The sequence below is a fragment of the Dermacentor andersoni genome, chromosome 1 (genome assembly GCF_023375885.2).
Source record: "Dermacentor andersoni chromosome 1, qqDerAnde1_hic_scaffold, whole genome shotgun sequence".
Classification (NCBI taxonomy): Eukaryota; Metazoa; Arthropoda; class Arachnida; order Ixodida; family Ixodidae; genus Dermacentor; species Dermacentor andersoni.
Window position 1 is genome coordinate 2349818 of NC_092814.1, and position 27649 is coordinate 2377466.

A 27649-nucleotide genomic window follows, 5' to 3' on the forward strand; every position below is an offset into this window, starting at 1 on the left:
GTCGCTGGACATATCGTTTCCAGCAACTCATAAATTGTCATGCTACTCATGTTCTCCCATATAAAATGCACCAAAATAGGTGCAAACATTATGACAACTGCCTTCAACTTTGGAATAAACAAGGAGAGATAAACTGTTCATTGAAGGCAAGAAGGCCCACTGACTGCGTCATAGGTTTCTAGCTCAAGCACAGCAGTAAACACATTTCACACCCAGAGGAAAGGCAGGAAATTATTTATATTAGCCGCTAAAGACCACCACGCTGCGATACCTCACATCTTTTAGTAGAGTAGTTTGCTGGGCCAGTTGGTGCATGGTGAACATATAACGGTTTCCAGCAAGTAAGGACGCGAGCACAAGAAGTAGAAACGGACAGGACAACGCTGGACTTACAACTGAAGTTTATGGTGAATACATTCCACAAATATCCGCCACGCATGCGTATACACCCATGAATAAAAAGAAAATGCAAAAAAGAGGTGAGGCGTGCAGACAGGAGACAAGAGTAGAGAAGTGGACAACACGAACGCCGACTATAAACTGAAGGGAGCTCTGAGGCGAAAAAGAAAGAAGACACAAAACTCATCTGCGCAAGCTCAGGAATGGTATCACCGCGTGTCAGTCGGGTACATATGCCGGTGTACGCGAGAGACAACTGTTAAGGCAGTTAATCTCTTCCTTATTTAAAGTAATCGAAGGCTGACTCACGCATGCGCTTCCACCATTATAGATATGCCGTGCCTCTACCATAAGACGCGTATCTTCATTCTTATGCCTGTACAATATTGTGCATTCATCTAACTATGGCGTGCAGTTACAATCTTGGCAATGTAGGGAAAGATTAGAAGGCGATCCACCGGTTAACGACCTTTTACGTTCCATTAGCCTCTGATTGATACACCGTCCCGTTTGCCCTACGTAGAACTGGCCACAGCTAAGGGGAATATTATAAACCACACCCATGATGACACTGTGAGTTGCTGGAAGCAATATGGCAGACACATTACGGCGTTCCATGGTTAGCAGGCGCTCGTACAGTTATGAGCAAGATCGCTCCTATAAGGCTGAGGGCAATGAACGCAGTCAATCAGCACAATAAAGATGTGAGGTATCGCTGCGTGGTGGTTTTTAGTGGCTAAGTGAATAAGAGTCCTCACTTGCATCTCCCCCTCACCTTCCAGACTTGAAAATTAAGTACTGTTATGCGTGACATTCGAACGGAAACGGCTATTCGATTTCAATAATTTTTAATGGATAATTCTGAAGTCGAATACGATCAAAACAGCAAACACCATTCGATTGGACTATGTATGTTTCTACTTCATTTCGCCTGCTGGCACGTGCAAGGAGATAGCCAGACAAGCCACGGAGATTACAGTGATAAAGACTACCCGGTCTTCCCGATTGAGCTTGAGAAAATAGGCAATATATTTTCCATAACACTGTTGTTCATATTAACGTCCAATAATTGCCCTGATTCCTTTTCCGGAAAGTCGATTGGTTCACTTGGGGCTGGTGCAGCTTTTAAAAGAAACACGATCATTCCGGTCGGGAGTTCTCACTTTTTCAATCAGGGCATTTTGGAATATGTGATGACGTAACGTCAAGTGCATGTCGTGCCACTTCGTCATCACGTGCACTGATATCAGCAGCGGATAAGCAACCGCTGCCTATAAAAATGGTCACTTCAATAGCGCTGTCTAAGTCACTTCAGGACAGCTGTCTGCCCGCTGAATGGAAGGTAGCAAAAATTGTGCCCATTCACAAATCAGGCGACGTAACGTCCCCGTCCAATTACTGGCCTATATCCCTCACATGTACCTGATGTAAAATTCTTGAGCACATCTTATTAAAATTTCTTAAAGAACATACTGAGACTAAAAACATCATTCACCAAAACCAGCATGGCTTCAGAGCAGGGTTGTCCACTGTTACCCAACTGGCAGAAATCTTTCATGACCTCGCAGAGGGAATCAATCATCAAAGTCAAACTGATATAATTTTCCTTGATTACTCAAAGGCTTTTGATCGCGTGGCACATGCTAAACTGAATTTCAAACTAAACATAATACTTGGCGATGGTCCTGTCACGAGGTGGATAGCCAGCTACTTATCGGAACGCCGACAATATGTGCAACACAATGACCATGCTTCTGATATCGTTCCGGTCATTTCTGGCGTGCCGCAGGGCTCTGTGCTAGCGCCATTTTTGTTCATTTTATACATAAACTACATAACATACCACGTTGATGTGAAGGTGCGTCTTTTTGCGGATGACTGCGTGCTATACCAAAAAATAAACACTCATGCAGACCAAATAAGGTTAAACACAGCTTTGGGCAACGTCATAAAGTGGTGCAATACGTGGAAAATGGCAATCAATATAGAAAAAACTGTAGTGATGTCTGTCACAAATAAGAAAACAAAACTTAATTTCGCTTACGGTACTGGCAACGGCGCTCTCAGAACAGTAACTGAAAAGAAATACCTTGGTGTGATTATCTCTGATAATCTCAGCTCTAAAACCCAAGTACAATACATTACGAAAAAAGCAATGAACAGTTTATACTTCCTTAAGCGCTTGCGCTTTGCGACTTCAGATACCAAGTTACTCGCATATAAAGTCCTCATCCGTCCAATCTTAGAATATGCAAACGTCGTCTGGTTTTCATATATGCAAAAAGATATACACATGCTCGAATCAGTTCAACGAAAAACTGTTCGTTTTATCTACCATAGATACCGGCGCACTGATTCTCCCACAGAGCTGCTTTCCTACGCAAGCCTAGCCACCTTATCAAGCCGCGTCACGCTCCATAGACTCAAGTTTCTTTATCAATTAATTCATAACGCATTTAACATGGATCCGGCTACTTACATTAGTTTTAATCGTTCTAGAGAAACACGTCACAAGCATGACTTTACGATTAATGAATACTCTTGTGCTAACAACACATATTACTTTTCCTTCTTCCCTCGAGCCATAAGAGAATGGAACGGCCTAGATAAATCTATAACTGCGCAGGATTCCTTGAAAAAGTTCGCTGAGCTCGCAGCCTCGTCAGTCTTGTCTACAATCCAGACCTAATGATCATGTTCAGACTGTATTGATTTTGTGTTGTTGCCCACTCGGTGTGTAAGTGGCTTATTACTGTACTGTACTGTATACTGTTTGTATTGTTGCCCGCTTGATGTGTAACTGGCGTATTACTCTACTGTATACTGTATTCCTGTATCTTGCTGATAAACCCACTCCTGTAACAGTCGCAGTGGGACTAACAGTATGTTAAATAAAAAAAAAGTGTGTCAAAAAGAATAAGCGCTGATTCTGAACCGGCCACTGTCGTTTTCTGGAGTACGGCTGCCGCACGCTATACACTGTCGACGAGGATGGGATCAGGGCTGCTTGCCACTTGCTTCTTCGATTGCTGCTGAAGACGACTACCGCGGGGCCGGCGCTACAATGGCGAAGGTGGGAAAAATTGATAACTTTGACAAAGGTAGCGATAGCTTCGAGTCCTACTTGGAAGGATTTGAGCTTTACGTCTCGGCAAATGAGATAGCTGAAGGTAGGAAACTGGCTGTATTCTTGACAGTAGTGGGTCCTTGAGTGTATGAGGTATTGAAGAACCTGCTGATTCGACATTCCCCATCAAGCAAAACGTATAACGAGGTAACGGCGCTGCTGAAAAGTCACTACAGTACCAGAAAGGCCGTGATAGTGGAAAGGTGCCGATTTAACCGAAGAATGCAACTTGAGCAAGAGACTGTAGCCGAATTTGTGGTTCAGCTGAAGCACCTGGCCAGAAGTTGCGAGTTTGGCAAATTTCTAGACGAAGCACTTAGAGACAGGCTAGTTGCCGGACTACAATGCGCCGATACGCTACGTGAGCTGTTTACAGCTGAACAGCTGACGTTCGAAGAGGCGTGCAAAATTGCTTTAAACCGTGAACTAGCATCCACACAGATTCGGCAAATGGCATTAGGAGAGCCTCAAGGCAGTTCACAAAGGCACTCCAGATTAGAACTTGATGTTCTAAGGCAAGCCAGTCAAACTACGGACCGCTATCGAGTCAAGAATGAGTTCCTAGAGCGTTTCCGTTGGGGTAAACGTCACACGGCGGAAAGTTGCCGGTACCGCAAGTATAAGATACATAACTGCGGTGAGCAAGCTCACTTGAGAACAATGTGCAGATAGCGCACAGGCAGAACAAAGGCACTAAATGCAATCGATAGCCCGGCAAACCATTCGGACGAAGAGCAAGAAATACACAGCATGACAAATAATAATTCAGCCTACTATGTCACTGTTCGGATGGAAGGACAAACCCTAAAGATGCAGATAGACACAGGGGCTTCCGTCACCGTCATGCCTAAGTCGGTTTTTCAGCACAAATTTGCAGATCTAACCATCAAGAAAGCGACTTTTCCTTTAAAGACATATACGGGTGAGCTGGTGCCAGTCGTAGGATCAGTGAACGTGTGAGTCGAGCACAGTGATCAAACGGACATTTTACCTGTGCTGATAGTAGATGACGGGGGAAGAAGGCTGCCATGTCTGCTTGGTCGCAACTGGTAGACAAAGCTTATATTAAACTGGCAAGAACTTGGAGCTGTAGAGCAAGGCGGTGCCGTGGATGAACTAAAGAATAAATTTGGGGCAGTGTTTTCACCGCAGATGGGGTTCATAACGGGCTATAAAGCACAAGTTCATTTGAAGCCAAATAGCACGCCAGTGTTTTGCAAGGCCCGTCCTGTGCCTTTTGCATTGAAGCAAGCTGTGTCTGAAGAACTTGATACCTTAGAACAGACTGGGGTACTGAAAAAAAGTCACCAGAAGCGATGGGCGACTCCGTTGGTGGTAGTACCCAAGGATGGGGTGAGCAAACGTGCGGCTCTGGGGCGACTACAAGGTCACGGTGAACCCTGCGCTTCTGACTGAGCATTACCCTCTTCCGTTGCCAGAAGACTTGTTCGGAACGTTAGCAGGTTCAAGGGTATTCTGTGTGCCTGACTTTGCTACCGCTTACCACCAAGTAGAACTTAACGAAGCTGCGAAGGCGATTTTCACTGTGAACACACACCGAGGTCTTTACCAATACTGTCAGGATTGGGGGCTCAATCCCATCGCTCGTGATCCGTTGTCAAGATTAGAGTCCGGCATGAATTCGAAGGTAGCTGGCCCATGCCGTCGTCCAACTTATCCACACTGAGGACGTTGATGAAGGGAAGCACTGTTTCTCATCGAGAACGAGGAATATGGGTTTATTTACAGTATTTATATCAGTCTAACATGACTGTTTGAGAAAGCACATCAGCCTAACATGACTGCTTGAGAGAGAGTCTCAGTCCAACATGACTGCTTAGGAGAAGTGTGTCGAGCATCCGCACAACAGCAGTTTTTAAACACTCGGTCCTCCCGCGATACAAGGTGATGCGAACGTTCGTTTAGTCATCGCAAACTAGCCGCCTCTCCACAGGACGGTTTACACACACACATGCACACACACACACGTGTTTACGGTCCGAAACCGACACCACACGAATTTCATAGAACTCGGAGCCGTTCCGAGTAGCGCGTTGTCTTGTGTCTTGGTCGGTGCGTGGGAAGGAGCGCAAAACGGCGTTCCCGCGGCAACTCGCGCACCCGAAGCAGATCAGGTCCGCGTTGGGGAGTTTGGTAACAATAGTTGGCCCGCCGAACTCATTCCGTCACAACGGCGATGAGGCTAGAGGTTGGAGGCGGTTTCAGCACAAAGCCTGCTTCATCGAACGCATCCTAGCTGAAGCGACGGAGAGTGGAGGATGCGCGTATTGTTCCTCGACACAAAGTCGATTTAGTCACGCTGTGGCTAGAGGTTGGCGGCGACGCTCCCGGAATGTTGCCGCCATAGTCGTAACTGGGTGGCAAACTTGCACTGCAGCTGGCCGTTCTTAACAATAATAACGTCTCCCTTATGGCATCGCAAGTGCTTCTGCCATGTTCCAGTCGCTCATGGACATGATTCTCAAAGGTGTCCCTCAAGTGGAGTGTTACATTGATGATAACATAATTGGGGGTACGAGTGCTGATGACTGTCGGCAAAAGCTGGAAGAGGTGTTAACACGATTACAGCATCACAATGTGACGCTGCGCATGGAAAAATGCAAGCTCTTTTGCAGCAAAGTTCGCTACCTGGGCCACAGAATTTCAGCAGAGGGAATCAAGCCATTGGAATCGAACGTAAGGGCGATAAAGGATGCACCCGAGTCCATGAATGGTACAGAACTGAAGTCTTTTCTTGGAATGGTAACATTCTACGCTAAGTTCCTATCGGACTTGGGAACCGTAGCTGCGTCGCTCTACGAGCTTTTCAAGAAGGGCAAGCGTTGGAATTGGAGAAGTAAATGCGCTCTCGCGCTTCGAGAAACGAAGAACTAGCTCACGACCAGTCCGGTACTTGCTTACTATGATCCAAAGCAACCCTTGACGCTAAGCTCTGATGCGTCGCAGTATGGGCTCGGCGCAGTTATTTTTATATACTTCCAAATGGTATAGCAAAACCCATTGCTTTTGCGTCCAGGACCCTATCGCAAGCTGAGCGTAGCTATGCCCAGATCGAGCGAGAAGCGTTGGCGATCATCTTTGCCCTCATGAAGTTTCATCGCTATTTGTATGGGCGGACATTCACGTTGTTCACGGACCATCAACCGCTGATAGGCATCTTAGGGCCACGGAAGCAGGTTCCATCTTTGGCAGCCGCTCGCATGCAACGATGGCCTTTAATCTTGGCTTCTTATTGCTACAACTAGAGATATAGAAAGGGATGTCAAATGCAAGTTTCAGATGCACTGTCCAGACTGCCTGTTTTAAGTGGAACCAGTATAGAGGAGACAGGTACCCTCGCTGTTTTTGAAACTACGCCACTGACGGCTATGGATGTTTCTAAAGTATGACGGCACGCTAAGCAAGGTTTACCGATATACACTGGAAGGATGGCCAACACAAGTCAAAGACGCTGAACTGGTACCGTACTATAGCAGACGCGCGGAGCTATCATTAGACGCGGGATGCGTCACATGAGGAAGTCGTATTATTGTGCCAACAACGTTGTAAGACGCCGTGCTGGGACTGTTGCACGCAGAACACCCCAGGGCATCACGCATGAACATGCTCACTCGTAGCCTGCTATGGTGTCCAGGGCTAGATGCAGACATAGGAGTGGTAAAAAGGTGCAGCATCTGCCAAGCGATGAAAACAGTGCTCCTCGTTCACCGCTCGAGCCATGGCCATTTCCCGCCCGATGCTGGCAGCGAGTGCATTCGGAATTTTTTGAGTTTGAAAAAACGACATCCCTTTTGTGTGTTGACTCGTTTTCAAGATGGATTGGGGTGTTCCCTATGAGCTCAACTACAGCCGCGAAGACTATCGAGCGTTTGCGGAGTCTATTTGCTTCTTACGGATTCCCCGAACAAATAATTTCTGATAATGGTCCACAGTTTTCATCGCAGGAATTCCAGGACTTCCTCGATGCCTGTGGCATCCGGCGCACGTGCGGCCCGCCATACCATCCGGAATCCAATGGAGCCGCCGAGACGACGGTGAAAAACGTTAAGAGGAGCCTCCGCAAGCAGCTGTTGCACGACAACGAGGGAGGAAACAGCAGACCGCTGCGGGAGAGGCTGGACGAATTTTTGCTGGCATATCGGACAACACCTAGCACAGTAACAGGCAAGTGTCCAGCCGAATTGTTTCTGAGACGAGACTGTCCTTGCTAAGGCCCTCATTTCGAGACGACATGCAGACCAAGCAACAAGCGGTAAAGCGGCAACATGACCAACGAAGATCGATTTTCCGTTCATTTAGGGCAGAGGACTGCGTATACGTGAATACTGTCAGGCAAGAGCAGGTGTCATGGACAGAAGGGTGTGTGGCGCGGCCACTTAGCCCTGTGACCTATCTCGTAAAAACGCAGAACACAGACCGGCACGTTCATGTTGACCATTTACGCGCGCGCAGTTTCCAGCATGCAGGATCAAATGTTGCTGTGGAGGCCCCGAGAAGACATGGGACCGAGGACGTTGTGCGTCATCGGGAGGCCCCAACCATGCCCCAGCAGGCGTATCATGAAGCGGACACGGCAGCACCTCTCTCAGAGGATGAGGATGCAATAATGCCGGACCCGCCACCACTAGACGGGCAGGAATCGCCACTGCCTGCTACCCGCAATGACCATCCTCAGAGGCAAGCCGAAGAGCCTTCCGATCCTCCACCAGTGCTGCGCAGAAGTCAGCGCGCCAGGAAACCACCAGGCCGATATGGGTCTCACGATTTCCGCCACTGAAGATAGTTTATGAAGACGACGATCTTGGGGGGAAGGAATGTGATGACTTAACGTCAAGTGCATGCCGTGCCACTTCGTCATCACGGGCACTGATATCAGCAGCGGATAAGCAACCGCTGCCTATAAAAATCGTGTCAAAAAGAATAAACGCTGATTCCTTGTTCTCCACCGGCTACTGTCGTTTTCTGGTGTACGGCTTCTCGGTTGCCGCACACACAGAATATTTGATCATTTTTCTCTTACATGTATGTCTTTGATATATATGTCTAAGTACCCTTAGATTTACCTAGAAGTTCATTGGTCATCTGCATCTCTTGACGCCATGCATTCAATAAACCGGGTTTATTTCACTATTATATTGTTTATTTTGACCATTGTACCTGACTGATATTCCACCATCAAGTAGAGTGCGTAATATCACATATAAAAAAAAATTTCCTTCGCAGCTTCATGTTGCCGATAGACGGCTTCTGTGGCAGAAGTTGCGTCTTACTTTCAGAAAACACTGTTGCAAGTTGCAGTTCACCTGGATAAAACTACAATTGGTACCGGCCGACAGGAGTCGCAGGCGCACCAAAGCGACTAAAACTATAAAAAAGTTTACTGCACAGATTTTCTGCGAGAAAAACTGGGCCTCCACCTGTGTCCGCGCAACGAACGCGCGCTCGCTGGCAGGCGACGCACTTGACAACGACAGCAAAATTGAAGACGTCATGTTGTATAATCCATGCGTCATATGTGTATACGTATATATGTAAATTAATATAAATTTGCCGTTGAAATAAAGCACCATTATAAGAGCGTACGCGCGCAATCGGTCTCGGCGCTCGCAGCGAAATTACGTTGAATATGCCGCGAAGCGCGTCTCCACCGCAATCCAGGGGCCCTATAACGTAAAACTATTCCAATATGTTTTTATTCCAATCTCCTGACGTCAACTTTGCGTAACCGTCGACGCAAGCATCGGGCGGTCACCCGCAGGGTTGTCTGAACAGACCAATCAACGCTCTCCTCGTTCATAGGAGGTTACTTTTGTTGAGTTGAAAAACGAATAACATTGCCTGCACTGAGCGGCTTGTCTTATCTAATTGGCTGACAAGAGGGGAGGAGCACGCTCAAGTGGAGCGGGATTCGTTGGGCCGAGCCACTGCACTGAAAATCGATAACCGGATGAAGACGGTGGTGCCGGCGCCTGCGATTGGTCCGCTTTCCCTTACTTAGCTTGCGGTGGCTGGTCGAAAATCGCGGCGGCCTGCAACGGAAGCTTAAGAATGACGCTAAAACGGATGCTCAGCAAAGAAGAGTTGGCAGAACGAGGTCGCAAACGTGTCGAAAGTGCTCGAAAACGTGACACGGCCACGCAAAAGGTTTTATTATACACAAAGGAACCCATGCTATTCGGCAGGTGCGAGTAGTCAGTGCCTGAGTGATATGCGGCAGCCACCTTTTATTCCTTTCGGAACGGGGCAGCCTGTGGCTATTCAGAAGAAATGTCAGTTTTGTTCGGCATATTAATGCATCGTTAACGCGTACACGTCACTTTGAAGCAGTTAGTTTTTGCGGTTTTGTGACGTCGTGTGACAGGCACGTTAAGTGGGTGCAGCTCGAAAACTTGACCAATAGCCGAGGGCTAATGGCGAAATGGCGTCGAATCAGAAATAACTGTTTTCTATTGTTCAGTCAAATTATGCATAATCAATGTATACACGTCTTATCAGATGGGGAGCTATCGCGGTTTTCGTGACGTCGCGTGACAGACAGGTGAAGTAGGGGTGGTTTAAAAAAGTTTTCGACCAATCGCGTAGGGCTGATTGCAGAATTGGAATAGAAAAGTTTGGAATAGTTTTACGTTATAGCGCCCCAGTTCGCTCGCAGTGCCTGCGCAAAGTTTTTCTACACGCGGCGCCTCAGCGGGAGAGCGCCGTTCGTTCCACCCGACCATTGTCTAGTGCACTCTACTTTGGAAAAAGCCGGTCGACTCTCCGTTCTCAAGCTTTCAAAACGTGTAGTATTTGCCTCCGCCAAAACGAGCTCCCAGCAATATAGCGCTTCCAAATGCGCATGTTGGATCAATCAATCAATCAATCAATCAATCAATCAATCAATCAATCAATCAATCAATCAATCAATCAATCAATCAATCAATCAATCAATCAATCAATCAATCAATCAATCAATCAATCAATCAATCAATTTTATTTATCAGAAACAAAAGGAACTGGAACGACACCTGGGCAAAAAGCTGTTGCAGCAGCTTGACGGAGGCCCAGGGTCCCTTACATGGCAGTAGCACTCACATGATATGTACACTCAAGTCTTTATACACAACAAACATTACATATTGTACATATGCATAAAAATGACATTTTACACTTGAATGCAATATACTAAAGTGGTCACTATAAAGAAAGAAAGGAGTCACGCAAACTATTTTTATTTAGTGTAGCTGTGTGCTTATATTTGTTTAGTACAGTCGGTATATTATGTGTTAAGGACTGCAGGCTGTAATTGTTTCGAAACCATGGTACCTTCCACACCTCAGGGCTTCGTGTAGTATGTTTCGCGTATGTGTAGAGTTCTAGCTGAGCAAGGGATGTAAAATAATTGTTAATATATTTGGATGAGAAGTAAATCAGTTCTAGTAATCTGTGTTCGTATAACTTATCTACGCGGTTTAGTCTGTATTTGAGAAATACATTATCTGTTGGTGAAAGCCGATTAACGCTCTCTATATACCGAACGATTTTCTTTTGCAGTATTACCAGCTTTTGCAAGTTAGATTTAGATGTTTTAGCCCAGACAAGGTAAGAGTGATTTATATACGATAAGAAGAGACCATAGTATATTTGAAGTTTTGCTCTCGTAAGTAGAAATGAGCGGCAACGTGCCATATGACCGGTAACCGCAGAGAGCTTGCCGCAGAGATGTTTGATATGGGCATCCCAACGTAAATGAGAAGAAAAGTATACTCCGAGAATTTTAAATTCTTCAATTAGTTGAATGCGTTGGCTCTGAAAATAAATAGCATGATTAATGTTAAGTGGTTTATTTTTTGCGCGAAATATTAGAACTTTTGTTTTCTTTGAATTTACTTTAATCTTATTTGTCTGTGTCCGATCGGACAAACTTGCCATAATTTTATTACATTTTTGCACAAGTTCATTCGCATCAGGACCTGAGACACACAATGCGCAATCATCCGCGTACATAATGAATTGAACCTCACTGTTTATGGTTACGATATCATTTATAACAACGTTAAACAAAAGTGGTCCAAGAATACTTCCTTGAGGCACACCACATACAATAATTAAGAGGGACGAGTTATGTTTATTAATGGAAACGTACTGACGTCGATGTTTCAGATATGATTTGAGTAATTCTAGTGGTTTCCCACGAATTACATACAAACAAAGCTTCCGAGTATGGATCTCGTGATTGAGGCTGTCAAATGCTTTACTAAAGTCTACAAAAATGCTCTGTGAAACGTATTCTTTCAGCGTAAGAGCCATTTCTGTGGATCTGTTTTTCCGAAATCCATATTGTGAATCAGTAAGCACACTCTTTTTATTGAAAAATTCCGTCATTCGAGCAAAAATAAGCTTTTCCATTCCTTTTGAAAAAATTGGGAGCACCGATATCGGTCGATAGTTAGACGAAGTATTTCGATCACCACCTTTATAAATAACCGAAACTTTCGCGTGTTTCATTGCATCTGGAAAATCTGCAGTCTCTAAAATTAAGTTGTAAATGTGCACAAGCGGAAGTACAATAAATTGCAAAACATGTTTTATAGGTTTAATCCGCAAATAATTTACATCTAAAGCTTTACTGTATTTCAGCCCCATGTACACACTGTATACTTCACATTCATCAGTAGGCGCAAAGAATGCGCTTTCACGAACAGCATCGCTATGACAAGCCACCCCTATGCTACCATTGCCTTCAGCAATATCGTTTTGTGCAGTTACGAAGTGGTGGTTAAAGTAATCGGAAAGCGCTGTGCCTGTTATCTCACGTGAGCCCAGCTTCATCGATGTCAGGTGCGCATCGTCCTTGCGGCGACCTAGAACAAGATTAATCGTTTGCCACGCAATCTCTGGGCGTTGTTTAGAAACATTTGCAAGTAAGTCCTCATAGTACGCCGCCTTTGCCTTTCTTAGTTGAGCATTTAGCCTGTTTCTACATTTTTTGAATGTTTGTAATGCTAATTCACAGCGCGTGCGCAAGAAGGAATTATGGAGATTATTTTTTGCTTTGATCATTTTTGCAAGCTCATGAGTAACCCAAGGCTTTCTAATTTTTTTGGAATATTTAGCTGTCCTCATTGGAAAATTGCTGGCGTACATATGCGTAAAAGTCAGAATAAATTCGTTATATGCCTCATTTGCATCTGTTTTGTTCAAAACATGTAACGAATCGTGATTCATAGCGTCATTCTTGAACTGCCCTAAACCTGCTTGTGTTATACGCTGATAAGTGAATTGTTGACAAGCATCAGCTGTTTTCTTAGAGTCATCGGTGTAGATTAAAAATATAGGGCAGTGGTCGCTTATGTCAGGCACCAATGTGCCTGTGTTGCATACAGCAGCAGAAATATCAATGATGAGTAAGTCAAGTAAAGAAGATGTATGACTTGTAATGCGTGTTGGTGTGGTGATTGTATGTACAAAACCTGCAGACTGGAGGCACGTGTTCAGTTGGAAGGATGAGTTACTCTGTTTAAGTACACCTATGGCTGCCATCTATGGTACATCTGTGGCTGCCATATCCGTCCCTCAAGCTGGTGCAGGACAAAGCTGGTTCGCACCAAGCAGCACAGCGAGACTTTTGCACATGAGCGCGAGGGCACACTGAAGCCCTGATTGCAAAAAGCAAACGCGGGCTGCAGTTGCTAAGCTTTTATGCGCAGCGTAGACACCGCGTGGTGCCGCAACCAGTCCGCAGGCTGAACGCAGCGCAGCTCGCTGAGGACAGCCGCGTTTCTCACGTCGCAGGCGCCCAAATCAGAAGTGGTGGCACCTGCGTGAACATCCAAGAGAACATTTCAACCGCGCACTGCAGGGACCTTCAGCAGGTGGAGCGTTTTGTAGAGGCTCCGCCTGACCCTTCGTAGTACAAGTAATTGCGGGAGCACCGCCAAGAACCGCATTTGGTTGCCAATAACTCCGCTACTGCTGAACGCATTCAAGTAGTTTTTTCGCAGCAGAGTATTTCTTAATTATTCTGTTTATACTTCAAATTCATTTCTCTACTTCGATGACAAGTGGTACAGGGTTTTAGCTTGATTTAATGTTTATCATTACTGTTCCTTCAATGTGAGAAACGTGCAGCGTGACCAACAATAAAGCAAAGAAAGTACACTGAAACGGAAGGAACACTGCGTTTAGGCATTCTGAGGGTGGTAGCACAATAAGTATTTTTCTTTAGGTGATTATTATTGTCTTCTGTATCTATATACGACAAACCTATTAAGTAAAATACATATCACAGAAATGCTGGTGTAATGGTCACTCCCTTTTGTTGCTTCTACAGACTGCGCACTGCTGGCCTGCTCCACCAGCAAGGTGAGTGTGGCCATCAAGACCACCCAAATGAAGGCATCTGCCTGAAATACAGACCGGCTTACGCCGTTTCAGAGGTGTTTATGGAACAAGCGTTGTTCTTCCGTTGCAAAGAACATTATTGTTGCTACTGTGCAGCGCGCAGCGCTGCAGAATATACCGGCGGTTTGAGCGAGTGCTCTCAACAGAGCAAGCGAGTCTTTACTGCTTCACGATGTGACCAGGTGACAGCAGGTGAAATTAAACATTTCCTGAGATCGATATTGCACTACAACCAAACGAAAAGATAATCTTAAAAGAGCTAACCGTAAAAGCGATAATCTTACAAATGCTGGTAGTTTAAAGGAAAAGGCTATTCTAATTAGGGCAAATCTTCTTCCAAAGGTTCTTTAGGGTCTGTGGGGCTCAATCTCTTTATTTAGGTGATGTCCTTGCGTAGCAGGGAGCTTTCCTCGCCACCGTGACACTGCGCTCGACCTGATCAAACGAGAGGGCTTACTTGCGCAACCATTCTTCTGATGCCTATCCTTCGAGGTTTAGTGCATTGTCTTATTCAAAAGAAAAAAAAAGATAATATTAAAAGTGATGGTAATTTTTGTAAAAATGCTATTCTAATTGGGCGAAGTCTTCCTGCAGAGACGCTTTAGGCTTTGTGGCGCTCAATCGTTTTAATTGCGGGATGTCTCGGTGTAGCGGTGGCTTTTCTTGCCGCCGTGACACTACGCTCGTGCTCATGAAACGAGAGGGTTTACTTACGCAGCCATTCTTCTGATGCCTATCCTTCGAGGTGTAGTGCTTTGTCTTATTCAAAAAAAGAGATAATATTAAAAGTGATGGTAATTTTAGTAAAAATGCTATTCTAATTGGGCGAAATCTTCCTGCAGACACGCTTTAGGGTCCGTGGCGCTCAATCGTTTTAATTACGAGATGTCTCGGTGTAGCGGTGGCTTTTCTTGCCGCCGTGACTCTACGCTCGTGCTCATGAAACGAGAGGGTTTACTTACGCAGCCATTCTTCTGATGCCTATGCTCTGAGGTTTAGTGCTTTGTCTTATTCAAGGAAGAGATAATATTAAAAGTGATAGTAATTTTAGTAAAAATGCTATTCTAGTTGGGCGAAAGCTTCCTGCAGAGACGCTTTAGGGTCCGTGGCGCTCAATCGTTTTAATTACGAGATGTCTCGGTGTAGCGGTGGCTTTTCTTGCCGCCGTGACTCTACGCTCGTGCTCATGAAACGAGAGGGTTTACTTACGCAGCCATTCTTCTGATGCCTATGCTCTGAGGTTTAGTGCTTTGTCTTATTCAAGGAAGAGATAATATTAAAAGTGATAGTAATTTTAGTAAAAATGCTATTCTAGTTGGGCGAAAGCTTCCTGCAGAGACGCTTTAGGGTCCGTGGCGCTCAATCGTTTTAATTACGAGATGTCTCGGTGTAGCGGTGGCTTTTCTTGCCGCCGTGACTCTACGCTCGTGCTCATGAAACGAGAGGGTTTACTTACGCAGCCATTCTTCTGATGCCTATGCTCTGAGGTTTAGTGCTTTGTCTTATTCAAGGAAGAGATAATATTAAAAGTGATAGTAATTTTAGTAAAAATGCTATTCTAGTTGGGCGAAAGCTTCCTGCAGAGACGCTTTAGGGTCCGTGGCGCTCAATCGTTTTAATTGCGGGATGTCTCGGTGTAGCGGTGGCTTTTCTTGCCGCCGTGACACTACGCTCGTGCTCATGAAACGAGAGGGTTTACTTACGCAGCCATTCTTCTGATGCCTATCCTTCGAGGTGTAGTGCTTTGTCTTATTCAAAAAAAGAGATAATATTAAAAGTGATGGTAATTTTAGTAAAAATGCTATTCTAATTGGGCGAAATCTTCCTGCAGACACGCTTTAGGGTCCGTGGCGCTCAATCGTTTTAATTACGAGATGTCTCGGTGTAGCGGTGGCTTTTCTTGCCGCCGTGACTCTACGCTCGTGCTCATGAAACGAGAGGGTTTACTTACGCAGCCATTCTTCTGATGCCTATGCTCTGAGGTTTAGTGCTTTGTCTTATTCAAGGAAGAGATAATATTAAAAGTGATAGTAATTTTAGTAAAAATGCTATTCTAGTTGGGCGAAAGCTTCCTGCAGAGACGCTTTAGGGTCCGTGGCGCTCAATCGTTTTAATTACGAGATGTCTCGGTGTAGCGGTGGCTTTTCTTGCCGCCGTGACTCTACGCTCGTGCTCATGAAACGAGAGGGTTTACTTACGCAGCCATTCTTCTGATGCCTATGCTCTGAGGTTTAGTGCTTTGTCTTATTCAAGGAAGAGATAATATTAAAAGTGATAGTAATTTTAGTAAAAATGCTATTCTAGTTGGGCGAAAGCTTCCTGCAGACACGCTTTAGGGTCCGTGGCGCTCAATCGTTTTAATTACGAGATGTCTCGGTGTAGCGGTGGCTTTTCTTGCCGCCGTGACTCTACGCTCGTGCTCATGAAACGAGAGGGTTTACTTACGCAGCCATTCTTCTGATGCCTATGCTCTGAGGTTTAGTGCTTTGTCTTATTCAAGGAAGAGATAATATTAAAAGTGATAGTAATTTTAGTAAAAATGCTATTCTAGTTGGGCGAAAGCTTCCTGCAGACACGCTTTAGTGTCCATGGCGCTCAATCGTTTTAATTACGAGATGTCTCGGTGTAGCGGTGGCTTTTCTTGCCGCCGTGACTCTACGCTCGTGCTCATGAAACGAGAGGGTTTACTTACGCAGCCATTCTTCTGATGCCTATGCTCTGAGGTTTAGTGCTTTGTCTTATTCAAGGAAGAGATAATATTAAAAGTGATAGTAATTTTAGTAAAAATGCTATTCTAGTTGGGCGAAAGCTTCCTGCAGAGACTCTTTAGGGTCCGTGGCGCTCAATCGTTTTAATTACGGGATGTCTCGGTGTAGCGGTGGCTTTTCTTGCCGCCGTGACTCTACGCTCGTGCTCATGAAACGAGAGGGTTTACTTACGCAGCCATTCTTCTGATGCCTATGCTCTGAGGTTTAGTGCTTTGTCTAATTCAAAGAAGAGATAATATTAATAGTGATAGTAATTTTAGTAAAAATGTTATTCTAGTTGGGCGAAAGCTTCCTGCAGAGACGCTTTAAGGTCCGTGGCGCTCAATCGTTTTAATTAGGGGATGTCTCGGTGTAGCGGTGGCTTTTCTTGCCGCCGTGACTCTACGCTCGTGCTCATGAAACGAGAGGGTTTACTTACGCAGCCATTCTTCTGATGCCTATGCTCTGAGGTTTAGTGCTTTGTCTTATTCAAAGAAGAGATATTAAAAGTGATAGTAATTTTAGTAAAAATGCTATTCTAGTTGGGCGAAAGCTTCCTGCAGAGACGCTTTAGGGTCCGTGGCGCTCAATCGTTTTAATTACGGGATGTCTCGGTGTAGCGGTGGCTTTTCTTGCCGCCGTGACTCTACGCTCGTGCTCATGAAACGAGAGGGTTTACTTACGCAGCCATTCTTCTGATGCCTATCCTCTGAGGTTTAGTGCTTTGTGTTATTCAAAAAAGAGATAATATTAAAAGTGATAGTAATTTTAGTAAAAATGCTGTTCTAATTGGGCGAAAGCTTCCTGCAGAGACGCTTTAGGGTCCGTGGCGCTCAATCGTTTTAATTACGGGAACTCTCGGTGTAGCGGTGGCTTTTCTTGCCGCCGTGACTCTACGCTCGTGCTCATGAAACGAGAGGGTTTACTTACGCAGCCATTCTTCTGATGCCTATGCTCTGAGGTTTAGTGCTTTGTCTTATTCAAAGAAGAGATATTAAAAGTGATAGTAATTTTAAGTAAAAATGCTATTCTAATTGGGCGAAAGCTTCCTGCAGAGACGCTTTAGGGTCCGTGGCGCTCAATCGTTTTAATTACGGGATGTCTCGGTGTAGCGGTGGCTTTTCTTGCCGCCGTGACACTACGCTCGTGCTCATGAAACGAGAGGGTTTACTTACGCAGCCATTCTTCTCATGCCTATGCTCTGAGGTTTAGTCCTTTGTCTTATTCAAAGAAGAGATAATATTAAAAGTGATAGTAATTTTAGTAAAAATGCTATTCTAATTGGGCGAAAGCTTCCTGCAGAGACGCTTTAGGATCCGTGGCGCTTATCGTTTTAATTACGGGATGTCTCGGTGTAGCGGTGGCTTTTCTTGCCGCCGTGACTCTACGCTCGTGCTCATGAAACGAGAGGGTTTACTTACGCAGCTATTCTTCTGATGCCTATGCTCTGAGGTTTAGTGCTTTGTCTTATTCCAAAAAACAAGATAATAATAAAAGTGATGGTAATTTTAGTAAAAATGCTATTCTAATTGGGCGAAAGCTTCCTGCAGAGACGCTTTAGGGTCCGTGGCGCTCAATCGTTTTAATTACGGTATGTCTCGGTGTAGCGGTGGCTTTTGTTGCCGCCGTGACTCTACGCTCGTGCTCATGAAACGAGAGGGTTTACTTACGCAGCCATTCTTCTGATGCCTATGCTCTGAGATTTAGTGCTTTGTCTTATTCCAAAAAACAAGATAATAATAAAAGTGATGGTAATTTTAGTAAAAATGCTATTCTAATTGGGCGAAAGCTTCCTGCAGAGACGCTTTAGGGTCCGTGGCGCTCAATCGTTTTAATTACGGTATGTCTCGGTGTAGCGGTGGCTTTTCTTGCCGCCGTGACTCTACGCTCGTGCTCATGAAACGAGAGGGTTTACTTACGCAGCCATTCTTCTCATGCCTATGCTCTGAGATTTAGTGCTTTGTCTTATTCAAAGAAGAGATAATAATAAAAGTGATGGTAATTTTAGTAAAAATGGTATTCTAATTGGGCGAAAGCTTCCTGCAGAGACGCTTTAGGGTCCGTGGCGCTCAATCGTTTTAATTACGGTATCTCTCGGTGTAGCGGTGGCTTTTGTTGCCGCCGTGACTCTACGCTCGTGCTCATGAAACGAGAGGGTTTACTTACGCAGCCATTCTTCTGATGCCTATGCTCTGAGATTTAGTGCTTTGTCTTATTCCAAAAAACAAGATAATAATAAAAGTGATGGTAATTTTAGTAAAAATGCTATTCTAATTGGGCGAAAGCTTCCTGCAGAGACGCTTTAGGGTCCGTGGCGCTCAATCGTTTTAATTACGGTATGTCTCGATGTAGCGGTGGCTTTTGTTGCCGCCGTGACTCTACGCTCGTGCTCATGAAACGAGAGGGTTTACTTACGCAGCCATTCTTCTCATGCCTATGCTCTGAGATTTATTGCTTTGTCTTATTCAAAGAAGAGATAATAATAAAAGTGATGGTAATTTTAGTAAAAATGGTATTCTAGTTGGGCGAAAGCTTCCTGCAGAGACGCTATAGGGTCCGTGGCGCTCAATCGTTTTAATTACGGTATGTCTCGGTGTAGCGGTGGCTTTTGTTGCTGCCGTGACTCTACGCTCGTGCTCATGAAACGAGAGGGTTTACTTACGCAGCCATTCTTCTGATGCCTATGCTCTGAGATTTAGTGCTTTGTCTTATTCAAAGAAGAGATAATAATAAAAGTGATGGTAATTTTAGTAAAAATGCTATTCTAGTTGGGCGAAAGCTTCCTGCAGAGACGCTTTAGGGTCCGTGGCGCTCAATCGTTTTAATTACGGTATGTCTCGGTGTAGCGGTGGCTTTTGTTGCCGCCGTGACTCTACGCTCGTGCTCATGAAACGAGAGGGTTTACTTACGCAGCCATTCTTCTGATGCCTATGCTCTGAGACTTAGTGCTTTGTCTTATTCAAAGAAGAGATAATAATAAAAGTGATGGTAATTTTAGTAAAAATGCTATTCTAGTTGGGCGAAAGCTTCCTGCAGAGACGCTTTAGCGTCCGTGGCGCTCAATCGTTTTAATTACGGTATGTCTCGGTGTAGCGGTGGCTTTTGTTGCCGCCGTGACTCTACGCTCGTGCTCATGAAACGAGAGGGTTTACTTACGCAGCCATTCTTCTGATGCCTATGCTCTGAGATTTAGTGCTTTGTCATATTCAAAGAAGAGATAATAATAAAAGTGATGGCAATTTTAGTAAAAATGGTATTCTAATTGGGCGAAAGCTTCCTGCAGAGACGCTTTAGGGTCTGTGGCGCTCAATCGTTTTAATTACGGTATGTCTCGGTGTAGTTGTGGCTTTTTTTGCCGCCGTGACTCTACGCTCGTGCTCATGAAACGAGAGGGTTTACTTACGCAGCCATTCTTGTGATGCCTATCCTCTGAGGTTTAGTGCTTTGTCTTATTCCAAAAAACAAGATAATAATAAAAGTGATGGTAATTTTAGTAAAAGGGCTATTCTAATTGGGCGAAATCTTCCTGCAGAGACGCTTTAGGGTCCGTGGCGCTCAATCGTTTTAATTACGGGATGTCTCGGTGTAGCGGTGGTTTTTCTTGCCGCCGTGACACTACGCTCGTGCTCATGAAACGAGAGGGTTTACTTACGCAGCCATTCTTGTGATGCCTATCCTCTGAGGTTTAGTGCTTTGTCTTATTCCAATAAACAAGATAATAATAAAAGTGATGGTAATTTTAGTAAAAGTGCTATTCTAATTGGGCGAAATCTTCCTGCAGAGACGCTTTAGGGTCCGTGGCGCTCAATCGTTTTAATTACTGTATGTCTCGGTGTAGCGGTGGTTTTTCTTGCCGCCGTGACACTACGCTCGTGCTCATGAAACGAGAGGGTTTACTTACGCAGTCATTCTTCTGCTGCCTATCCTCTGAGGTTTAGTGCTTTGTCTTATTCAAAAATAAGATAATTTTATAAATGATGGTCATTTTAATAAAAAACTATTCTAATTGGGCGAAATCTTCTTGCAGAGATGGTTTAGGGTCTGTGGTGCTCAATCGTTTTAATTAGGGGATGTCTCGGTGTAGCGGTGGCTTTTCTTGCCGCCGTGACACTACGCTCGTGCTCATGAAACGAGAGGGTTTACTTACGCAGCCATTCTTCTGATGCCTATCCTCTGTGGTTTAGTGCTTTGTATTATTCAAGAAAGAGATAATCTTAAAAATGATGGTCAATTTAATAAAAAACTATTCTAATTGGGCGAAATCTTCTTGCAGAGATGGTTTATGGTCTGTGTTGCTCAATCGTTTTAATTAGGGGATGTCTCGGTGTAGCGGGGGCTTTTCTTGCCGCCGTGACACTACGCTCGTGCTCATGAAACGAGGGGGTTTACTTACGCAGTCATTCTTCTGATGCCTATCCTCTGTGCTTTAGTGCTTTGTATTATTCAAGAAAGAGATAATCTTAAAAATGATGGTCATTTTAATAAAAAACTATTCTAATTGGGCGAAATCTTCTTGCAGAGATGGTTTAGGGTCCGTGGCGCTCAATCGTTTTAATTACGGGATGTCTCGGTGTAGCGGTGGCTTTTCTTGCCGCCGTGACTCTACGCTCGTGCTCATGAAACGAGAGGGTGTACTTACGCAGCCATTCTTCTGATGCCTATGCTCTGAGGTTTAGTGCTTTGTCTTATTCAAAGAAGAGATAATATTAAAAGTGATAGTAAATTTAGTAAAAATGCTATTCTAGTTGGGCGAAAGCTTCCTGCAGAGACGCTTTAGGGTCCGTGGCGCTCAATCGTTTTAATTACGGGATGTCTCGGTGTAGCGGTGGCTTTTCTTGCCGCCGTGACTCTACGCTCGTGCTCATGAAACGAGAGGGTTTACTTACACAGCCATTCTTCTGATGCCTATGCTCTGAGGTTTAGTGCTTTGTCTTATTCAAAGAAGAGATAATATTAAAAGTGATAGTAATTTTAGTAAAAATGCTATTCTAATTGGGCGAAATCTTCCTGCAGACACGCTTTAGGGTCCGTGGCGCTCAATCGTTTTAATTACGGGATGTCTCGGTGTAGCGGTGGCTTTTCTTGCCGCCGTGACTCTACGCTCGTGCTCATGAAACGAGAGGGTTTACTTACGCAGCCATTCTTCTGATGCCTATGCTCTGAGGTTTAGTGCTTTGTCTTATTCAAAGAAGAGATAATATTAAAAGTGATAGTAAATTTAGTAAAAATGCTATTCTAGTTGGGCGAAAGCTTCCTGCAGAGACGCTTTAGGGTCCGTGGCGCTCAATCGTTTTAATTACGGGATGTCTCGGTGTAGCGGTGGCTTTTCTTGCCGCCGTGACTCTACGCTCGTGCTCATGAAACGAGAGGGTTTACTTACGCAGCCATTCTTCTGATGCCTATGCTCTGAGGTTTAGTGCTTTGTCTTATTCAAAGAAGAGATATTAAAAGTGATAGTAATTTTAGTAAAAATGCTATTCTAGTTGGGCGAAAGCTTCCTGCAGAGACGCTTTAGGGTCCGTGGCGCTCAATCGTTTTAATTACGGGATGTCTCGGTGTAGCGGTGGCTTTTCTTGCCGCCGTGACTCTACGCTCGTGCTCATGAAACGAGAGGGTTTACTTACGCAGCCATTCTTCTGATGCCTATCCTCTGAGGTTTAGTGCTTTGTGTTATTCAAAAAAGAGATAATATTAAAAGTGATAGTAATTTTAGTAAAAATGCTGTTCTAATTGGGCGAAAGCTTCCTGCAGAGACGCTTTAGGGTCCGTGGCGCTCAATCGTTTTAATTACGGGAACTCTCGGTGTAGCGGTGGCTTTTCTTGCCGCCGTGACTCTACGCTCATGCTCATGAAACGAGAGGGTTTACTTACGCAGCCATTCTTCTGATGCCTATGCTCTGAGGTTTAGTGCTTTGTCTTATTCAAAGAAGAGATATTAAAAGTGATAGTAATTTTAGTAAAAATGCTATTCTAATTGGGCGAAAGCTTCCTGCAGAGACGCTTTAGGGTCCGTGGCGCTCAATCGTTTTAATTACGGGATGTCTCGGTGTAGCGGTGGCTTTTCTTGCCGCCGTGACACTACGCTCGTGCTCATGAAACGAGAGGGTTTACTTACGCAGCCATTCTTCTCATGCCTATGCTCTGAGGTTTAGTCCTTTGTCTTATTCAAAGAAGAGATAATATTAAAAGTGATAGTAATTTTAGTAAAAATGCTATTCTATTTGGGCGAAAGCTTCCTGCAGAGACGCTTTAGGGTCCGTGGCGCTCAATCGTTTTAATTACGGTATGTCTCGGTGTAGCGGTGGCTTTTGTTGCCGCCGTGACTCTACGCTCGTGCTCATGAAACGAGAGGGTTTACTTACGCAGCCATTCTTCTGATGCCTATGCTCTGAGATTTAGTGCTTTGTCTTATTCAAAGAAGAGATAATAATAAAAGTGATGGTAATTTTAGTAAAAATGGTATTCTAATTGGGCGAAAGCTTCCTGCAGAGACGCTTTAGGGTCCGTGGCGCTCAATCGTTTTAATTACGGTATGTCTCGGTGTAGCGGTGGCTTTTGTTGCCGCCGTGACTCTACGCTCGTGCTCATGAAACGAGAGGGTTTACTTACGCAGCCATTCTTCTGATGCCTATGCTCTGAGATTTAGTGCTTTGTCTTATTCCAAAAAACAAGATAATAATAAAAGTGATGGTAATTTTAGTAAAAATGCTATTCTAATTGGGCGAAAGCTTCCTGCAGAGACGCTTTAGGGTCCGTGGCGCTCAATCGTTTTAATTACGGTATGTCTCGGTGTAGCGGTGGCTTTTGTTGCCGCCGTGACTCTACGCTCGTGCTCATGAAACGAGAGGGTTTACTTACGCAGCCATTCTTCTGATGCCTATGCTCTGAGATTTAGTGCTTTGTCTTATTCAAAGAAGAGATAATAATAAAAGTGATGGTAATTTTAGTAAAAATGGTATTCTAATTGGGCGAAAGCTTCCTGCAGAGACGCTTTAGGGTCCGTGGCGCTCAATCGTTTTAATTACGGTATGTCTCGATGTACCGGTGGCTTTTGTTGCCGCCGTGACTCTACGCTCGTGCTCATGAAACCAGAGGGTTTACTTACGCAGCCATTCTTCTCATGCCTATGCTCTGAGATTTAGTGCTTTGTCTTATTCAAAGAAGAGATAATAATAAAAGTGATGGTAATTTTAGTAAAAGTGGTATTCTAGTTGGGCGAAAGCTTCCTGCAGAGACGCTTTAGGGTCCGTGGCGCTCAATCGTTTTAATTACGGTATGTCTCGGTGTAGCGGTGGCTTTTGTTGCCGCCGTGACTCTACGCTCGTGCTCATGAAACGAGAGGGTTTACTTACGCAGCCATTCTTCTGATGCCTATGCTCTGAGATTTAGTGCTTTGTCTTATTCAAAGAAGAGATAATAATAAAAGTGATGGTAATTTTAGTAAAAATGCTATTCTAGTTGGGCGAAAGCTTCCTGCAGAGACGCTTTAGGGTCCGTGGCGCTCAATCGTTTTAATTACGGTATGTCTCGGTGTAGCGGTGGCTTTTCTTGCCGCCGTGACTCTACGCTCGTGCTCATGAAACGAGAGGGTTTACTTACGCAGCCATTCTTCTGATGCCTATGCTCTGAGATTTAGTGCTTTGTCTTATTCAAAGAAGAGATAATAATAAAAGTGATGGTAATTTTAGTAAAAATGGTATTCTAATTGGGCGAAAGCTTCCTGCAGAGACGCTTTAGGGTCCGTGGCGCTCAATCGTTTTAATTACGGTATGTCTCGGTGTAGCGGTGGCTTTTGTTGCCGCCGTGACTCTACGCTCGTGCTCATGAAACGAGAGGGTTTACTTACGCAGCCATTCTTCTGATGCCTATGCTCTGAGATTTAGTGCTTTGTCTTATTCCAAAAAACAAGATAATAATAAAAGTGATGGTAATTTTAGTAAAAATGCTATTCTAATTGGGCGAAAGCTTCCTGCAGAGATGCTTTAGGGTCCGTGGCGCTCAATCGTTTTAATTACGGTATGTCTCGGTGTAGCGGTGGCTTTTGTTGCCGCCGTGACTCTACGCTCGTGCTCATGAAACGAGAGGGTTTACTTACGCAGCCATTCTTCTGATGCCTATGCTCTGAGATTTAGTGCTTTGTCTTATTCAAAGAAGAGATAATAATAAAAGTGATATGTAATTTTAGTAAAAATGGTATTCTAATTGGGCGAAAGCTTGCTGCAGAGACGCTTTAGGGTCCGTGGCGCTCAATCGTTTTAATTACGGCATGTCTCGATGTACCGGTGGCTTTTGTTGCCGCCGTGACTCTACGCTCGTGCTCATGAAACGAGAGGGTTTACTTACGCAGCCATTCTTCTCATGCCTATGCTCTGAGATTTAGTGCTTTGTCTTATTCAAAGAAGAGATAATAATAAAAGTGATGGTAATTTTAGTAAAAATGGTATTCTAGTTGGGCGAAAGCTTCCTGCAGAGACGCTTTAGGGTCCGTGGCGCTCAATCGTTTTAATTACGGTATGTCTCGGTGTAGCGGTGGCTTTTGTTGCCGCCGTGACTCTACGCTCATGCTCATGAAACGAGAGGGTTTACTTACGCAGCCATTCTTCTGATGCCTATGCTCTGAGATTTAGTGCTTTGTCTTATTCAAAGAAGAGATAATAATAAAAGTGATGGTAATTTTAGTAAAAATGCTATTCTAGTTGGGCGAAAGCTTCCTGCAGAGACGCTTTAGGGTCCGTGGCGCTCAATCGTTTTAATTACGGTATGTCTCGGTGTAGCGGTGGCTTTTGTTGCCGCCGTGACTCTACGCTCGTGCTCATGAAACGAGAGGGTTTACTTACGCAGCCATTCTTCTGATGCCTATGCTCTGAGACTTAGTGCTTTGTCTTATTCAAAGAAGAGATAATAATAAAAGTGATGGTAATTTTAGTAAAAATGCTATTCTAGTTGGGCGAAAGCTTCCTGCAGAGACGCTTTAGGGTCCGTGGCGCTCAATCGTTTTAATTACGGTATGTCTCGGTTTAGCGGTGGCTTTTGTTGCCGCCGTGACTCTACTCTCGTGCTCATGAAACGAGAGGGTTTACTTACGCAGCCATTCCTCTGATGCCTATGCTCTGAGACTTAGTGCTTTGTCTTATTCAAAGAAGAGATAATAATAAAAGTGATGGTAATTTTAGTAAAAATGCTATTCTAGTTGGGCGAAAGCTTCCTGCAGAGACGCTTTAGCGTCCGTGGCGCTCAATCGTTTTAATTACGGTATGTCTCGGTGTAGCGGTGGCTTTTGTTGCCGCCGTGACTCTACGCTCGTGCTCATGAAACGAGAGGGTTTACTTACGCAGCCATTCTTCTGATGCCTATGCTCTGAGATTTAGTGCTTTGTCATATTCAAAGAAGAGATAATAATAAAAGTGATGGTAATTTTAGTAAAAATGGTATTCTAATTGGGCGAAAGCTTCCTGCAGAGACGCTTTAGGGTCCGTGGCGCTCAATCGTTTTAATTACGGTATGTCTCGGTGTAGTTGTGGCTTTTTTTGCCGCCGTGACTCTACGCTCGTGCTCATGAAACGAGAGGGTTTACTTACGCAGCCATTCTTGTGATGCCTATCCTCTGAGGTTTAGTGCTTTGTCTTATTCCAAAAAACAAGATAATAATAAAAGTGATGGTAATTTTAGTAAAAGGGCTATTCTAATTGGGCGAAATCTTCCTGCAGAGACGCTTTAGGGTCCGTGGCGCTCAATCGTTTTAATTACGGGATGTCTCGGTGTAGCGGTGGTTTTTCTTGCCGCCGTGACACTACGCTCGTGCTCATGAAACGAGAGGGTTTACTTACGCAGCCATTCTTGTGATGCCTATCCTCTGAGGTTTAGTGCTTTGTCTTATTCCAAAAAACAAGATAATAATAAAAGTGATGGTAATTTTAGTAAAAGTGCTATTCTAATTGGGCGAAATCTTCCTGCAGAGACGCTTTAGGGTCCGTGGCGCTCAATCGTTTTAATTACTGTATGTCTCGGTGTAGCGGTGGTTTTTCTTGCCGCCGTGACACTACGCTCGTGCTCATGAAACGAGAGGGTTTACTTACGCAGTCATTCTTCTGCTGCCTATCCTCTGAGGTTTAGTGCTTTGTCTTATTCAAAAATAGGATAATTTTAAAAATGATGGTCATTTTAATAAAAAACTATTCTAATTGGGCGAAATCTTCTTGCAAAGATGGTTTAGGGTCTGTGGTGCTCAATCGTTTTAATTACGGTATGTCTCGGTGTAGCGGTGGCTTTTCTTGCCGCCGTGACACTACGCTCGTGCTCATGAAACGAGAGGGTTTACTTACGCAGTCATTCTTCTGATGCCTATCCTCTGTGCTTTAGTGCTTTGTATTAATCAAGAAAGAGATAATCTTAAAAATGATGGTCATTTTAATATAAAACTATTCTAATTGGGCGAAATCTTCTTGCAGAGATGGTTTAGGGTCTGTGGTGCTCAATCGTTTTAATTAGGGGATGTCTCGGTGTAGCGGTGGCTTTTCTTGCCGCCGTGACACTACGCTCGTGCTCATGAAACGAGAGGGTTTACTTACGCAGCCATTTTTCTGATGCCTATCCTCTGTGGTTTAGTGCTTTGTATTATTCAAGAAAGAGATAATCTTAAAAATGATGGTCATTTTAATAAAAAACTATTCTAATTGGGCGAAATCTTCTTGCAGAGATGGTTATTGTCTGTGTTGCTCAATCGTTTTAATTAGGGGATGTCTCGGTGGAGTGGTGGTTTTTCTTGCCGCCGTGACACTACGCTCGTGCTCATGAAACGAGAGGGTTTACTTACGCAGTCATTCTTCTGATACCTATCCTCTGTGCTTTAGTGCTTTGTATTATTCAAGAAAGAGATAATCTTAAAAATGATGGTTATTTTAATAAAAAACTATTCTAATTGGGCGAAATCTTCTTGCAGAGATGGTTTAGGGTCTGTGGTGCTCAATCGTTT

General features: G+C 44.3%; 1 protein-coding gene across 1 annotated transcript in view; it reads left to right on the top strand.

Moving 5' to 3' along the window:
• The window catches only part of LOC126545625 (solute carrier family 15 member 1), an 809365-nt gene that overhangs the window by 45963 nt on the left and 735753 nt on the right, over nucleotides 1-27649 (top strand). The window contains exon 2 of the mRNA XM_072286047.1: nucleotides 13860-13891. Coding sequence (XP_072142148.1) covers nucleotides 13860-13891 — 32 coding nt within the window. The remainder of the gene's footprint in view (nucleotides 1-13859; nucleotides 13892-27649) is intronic.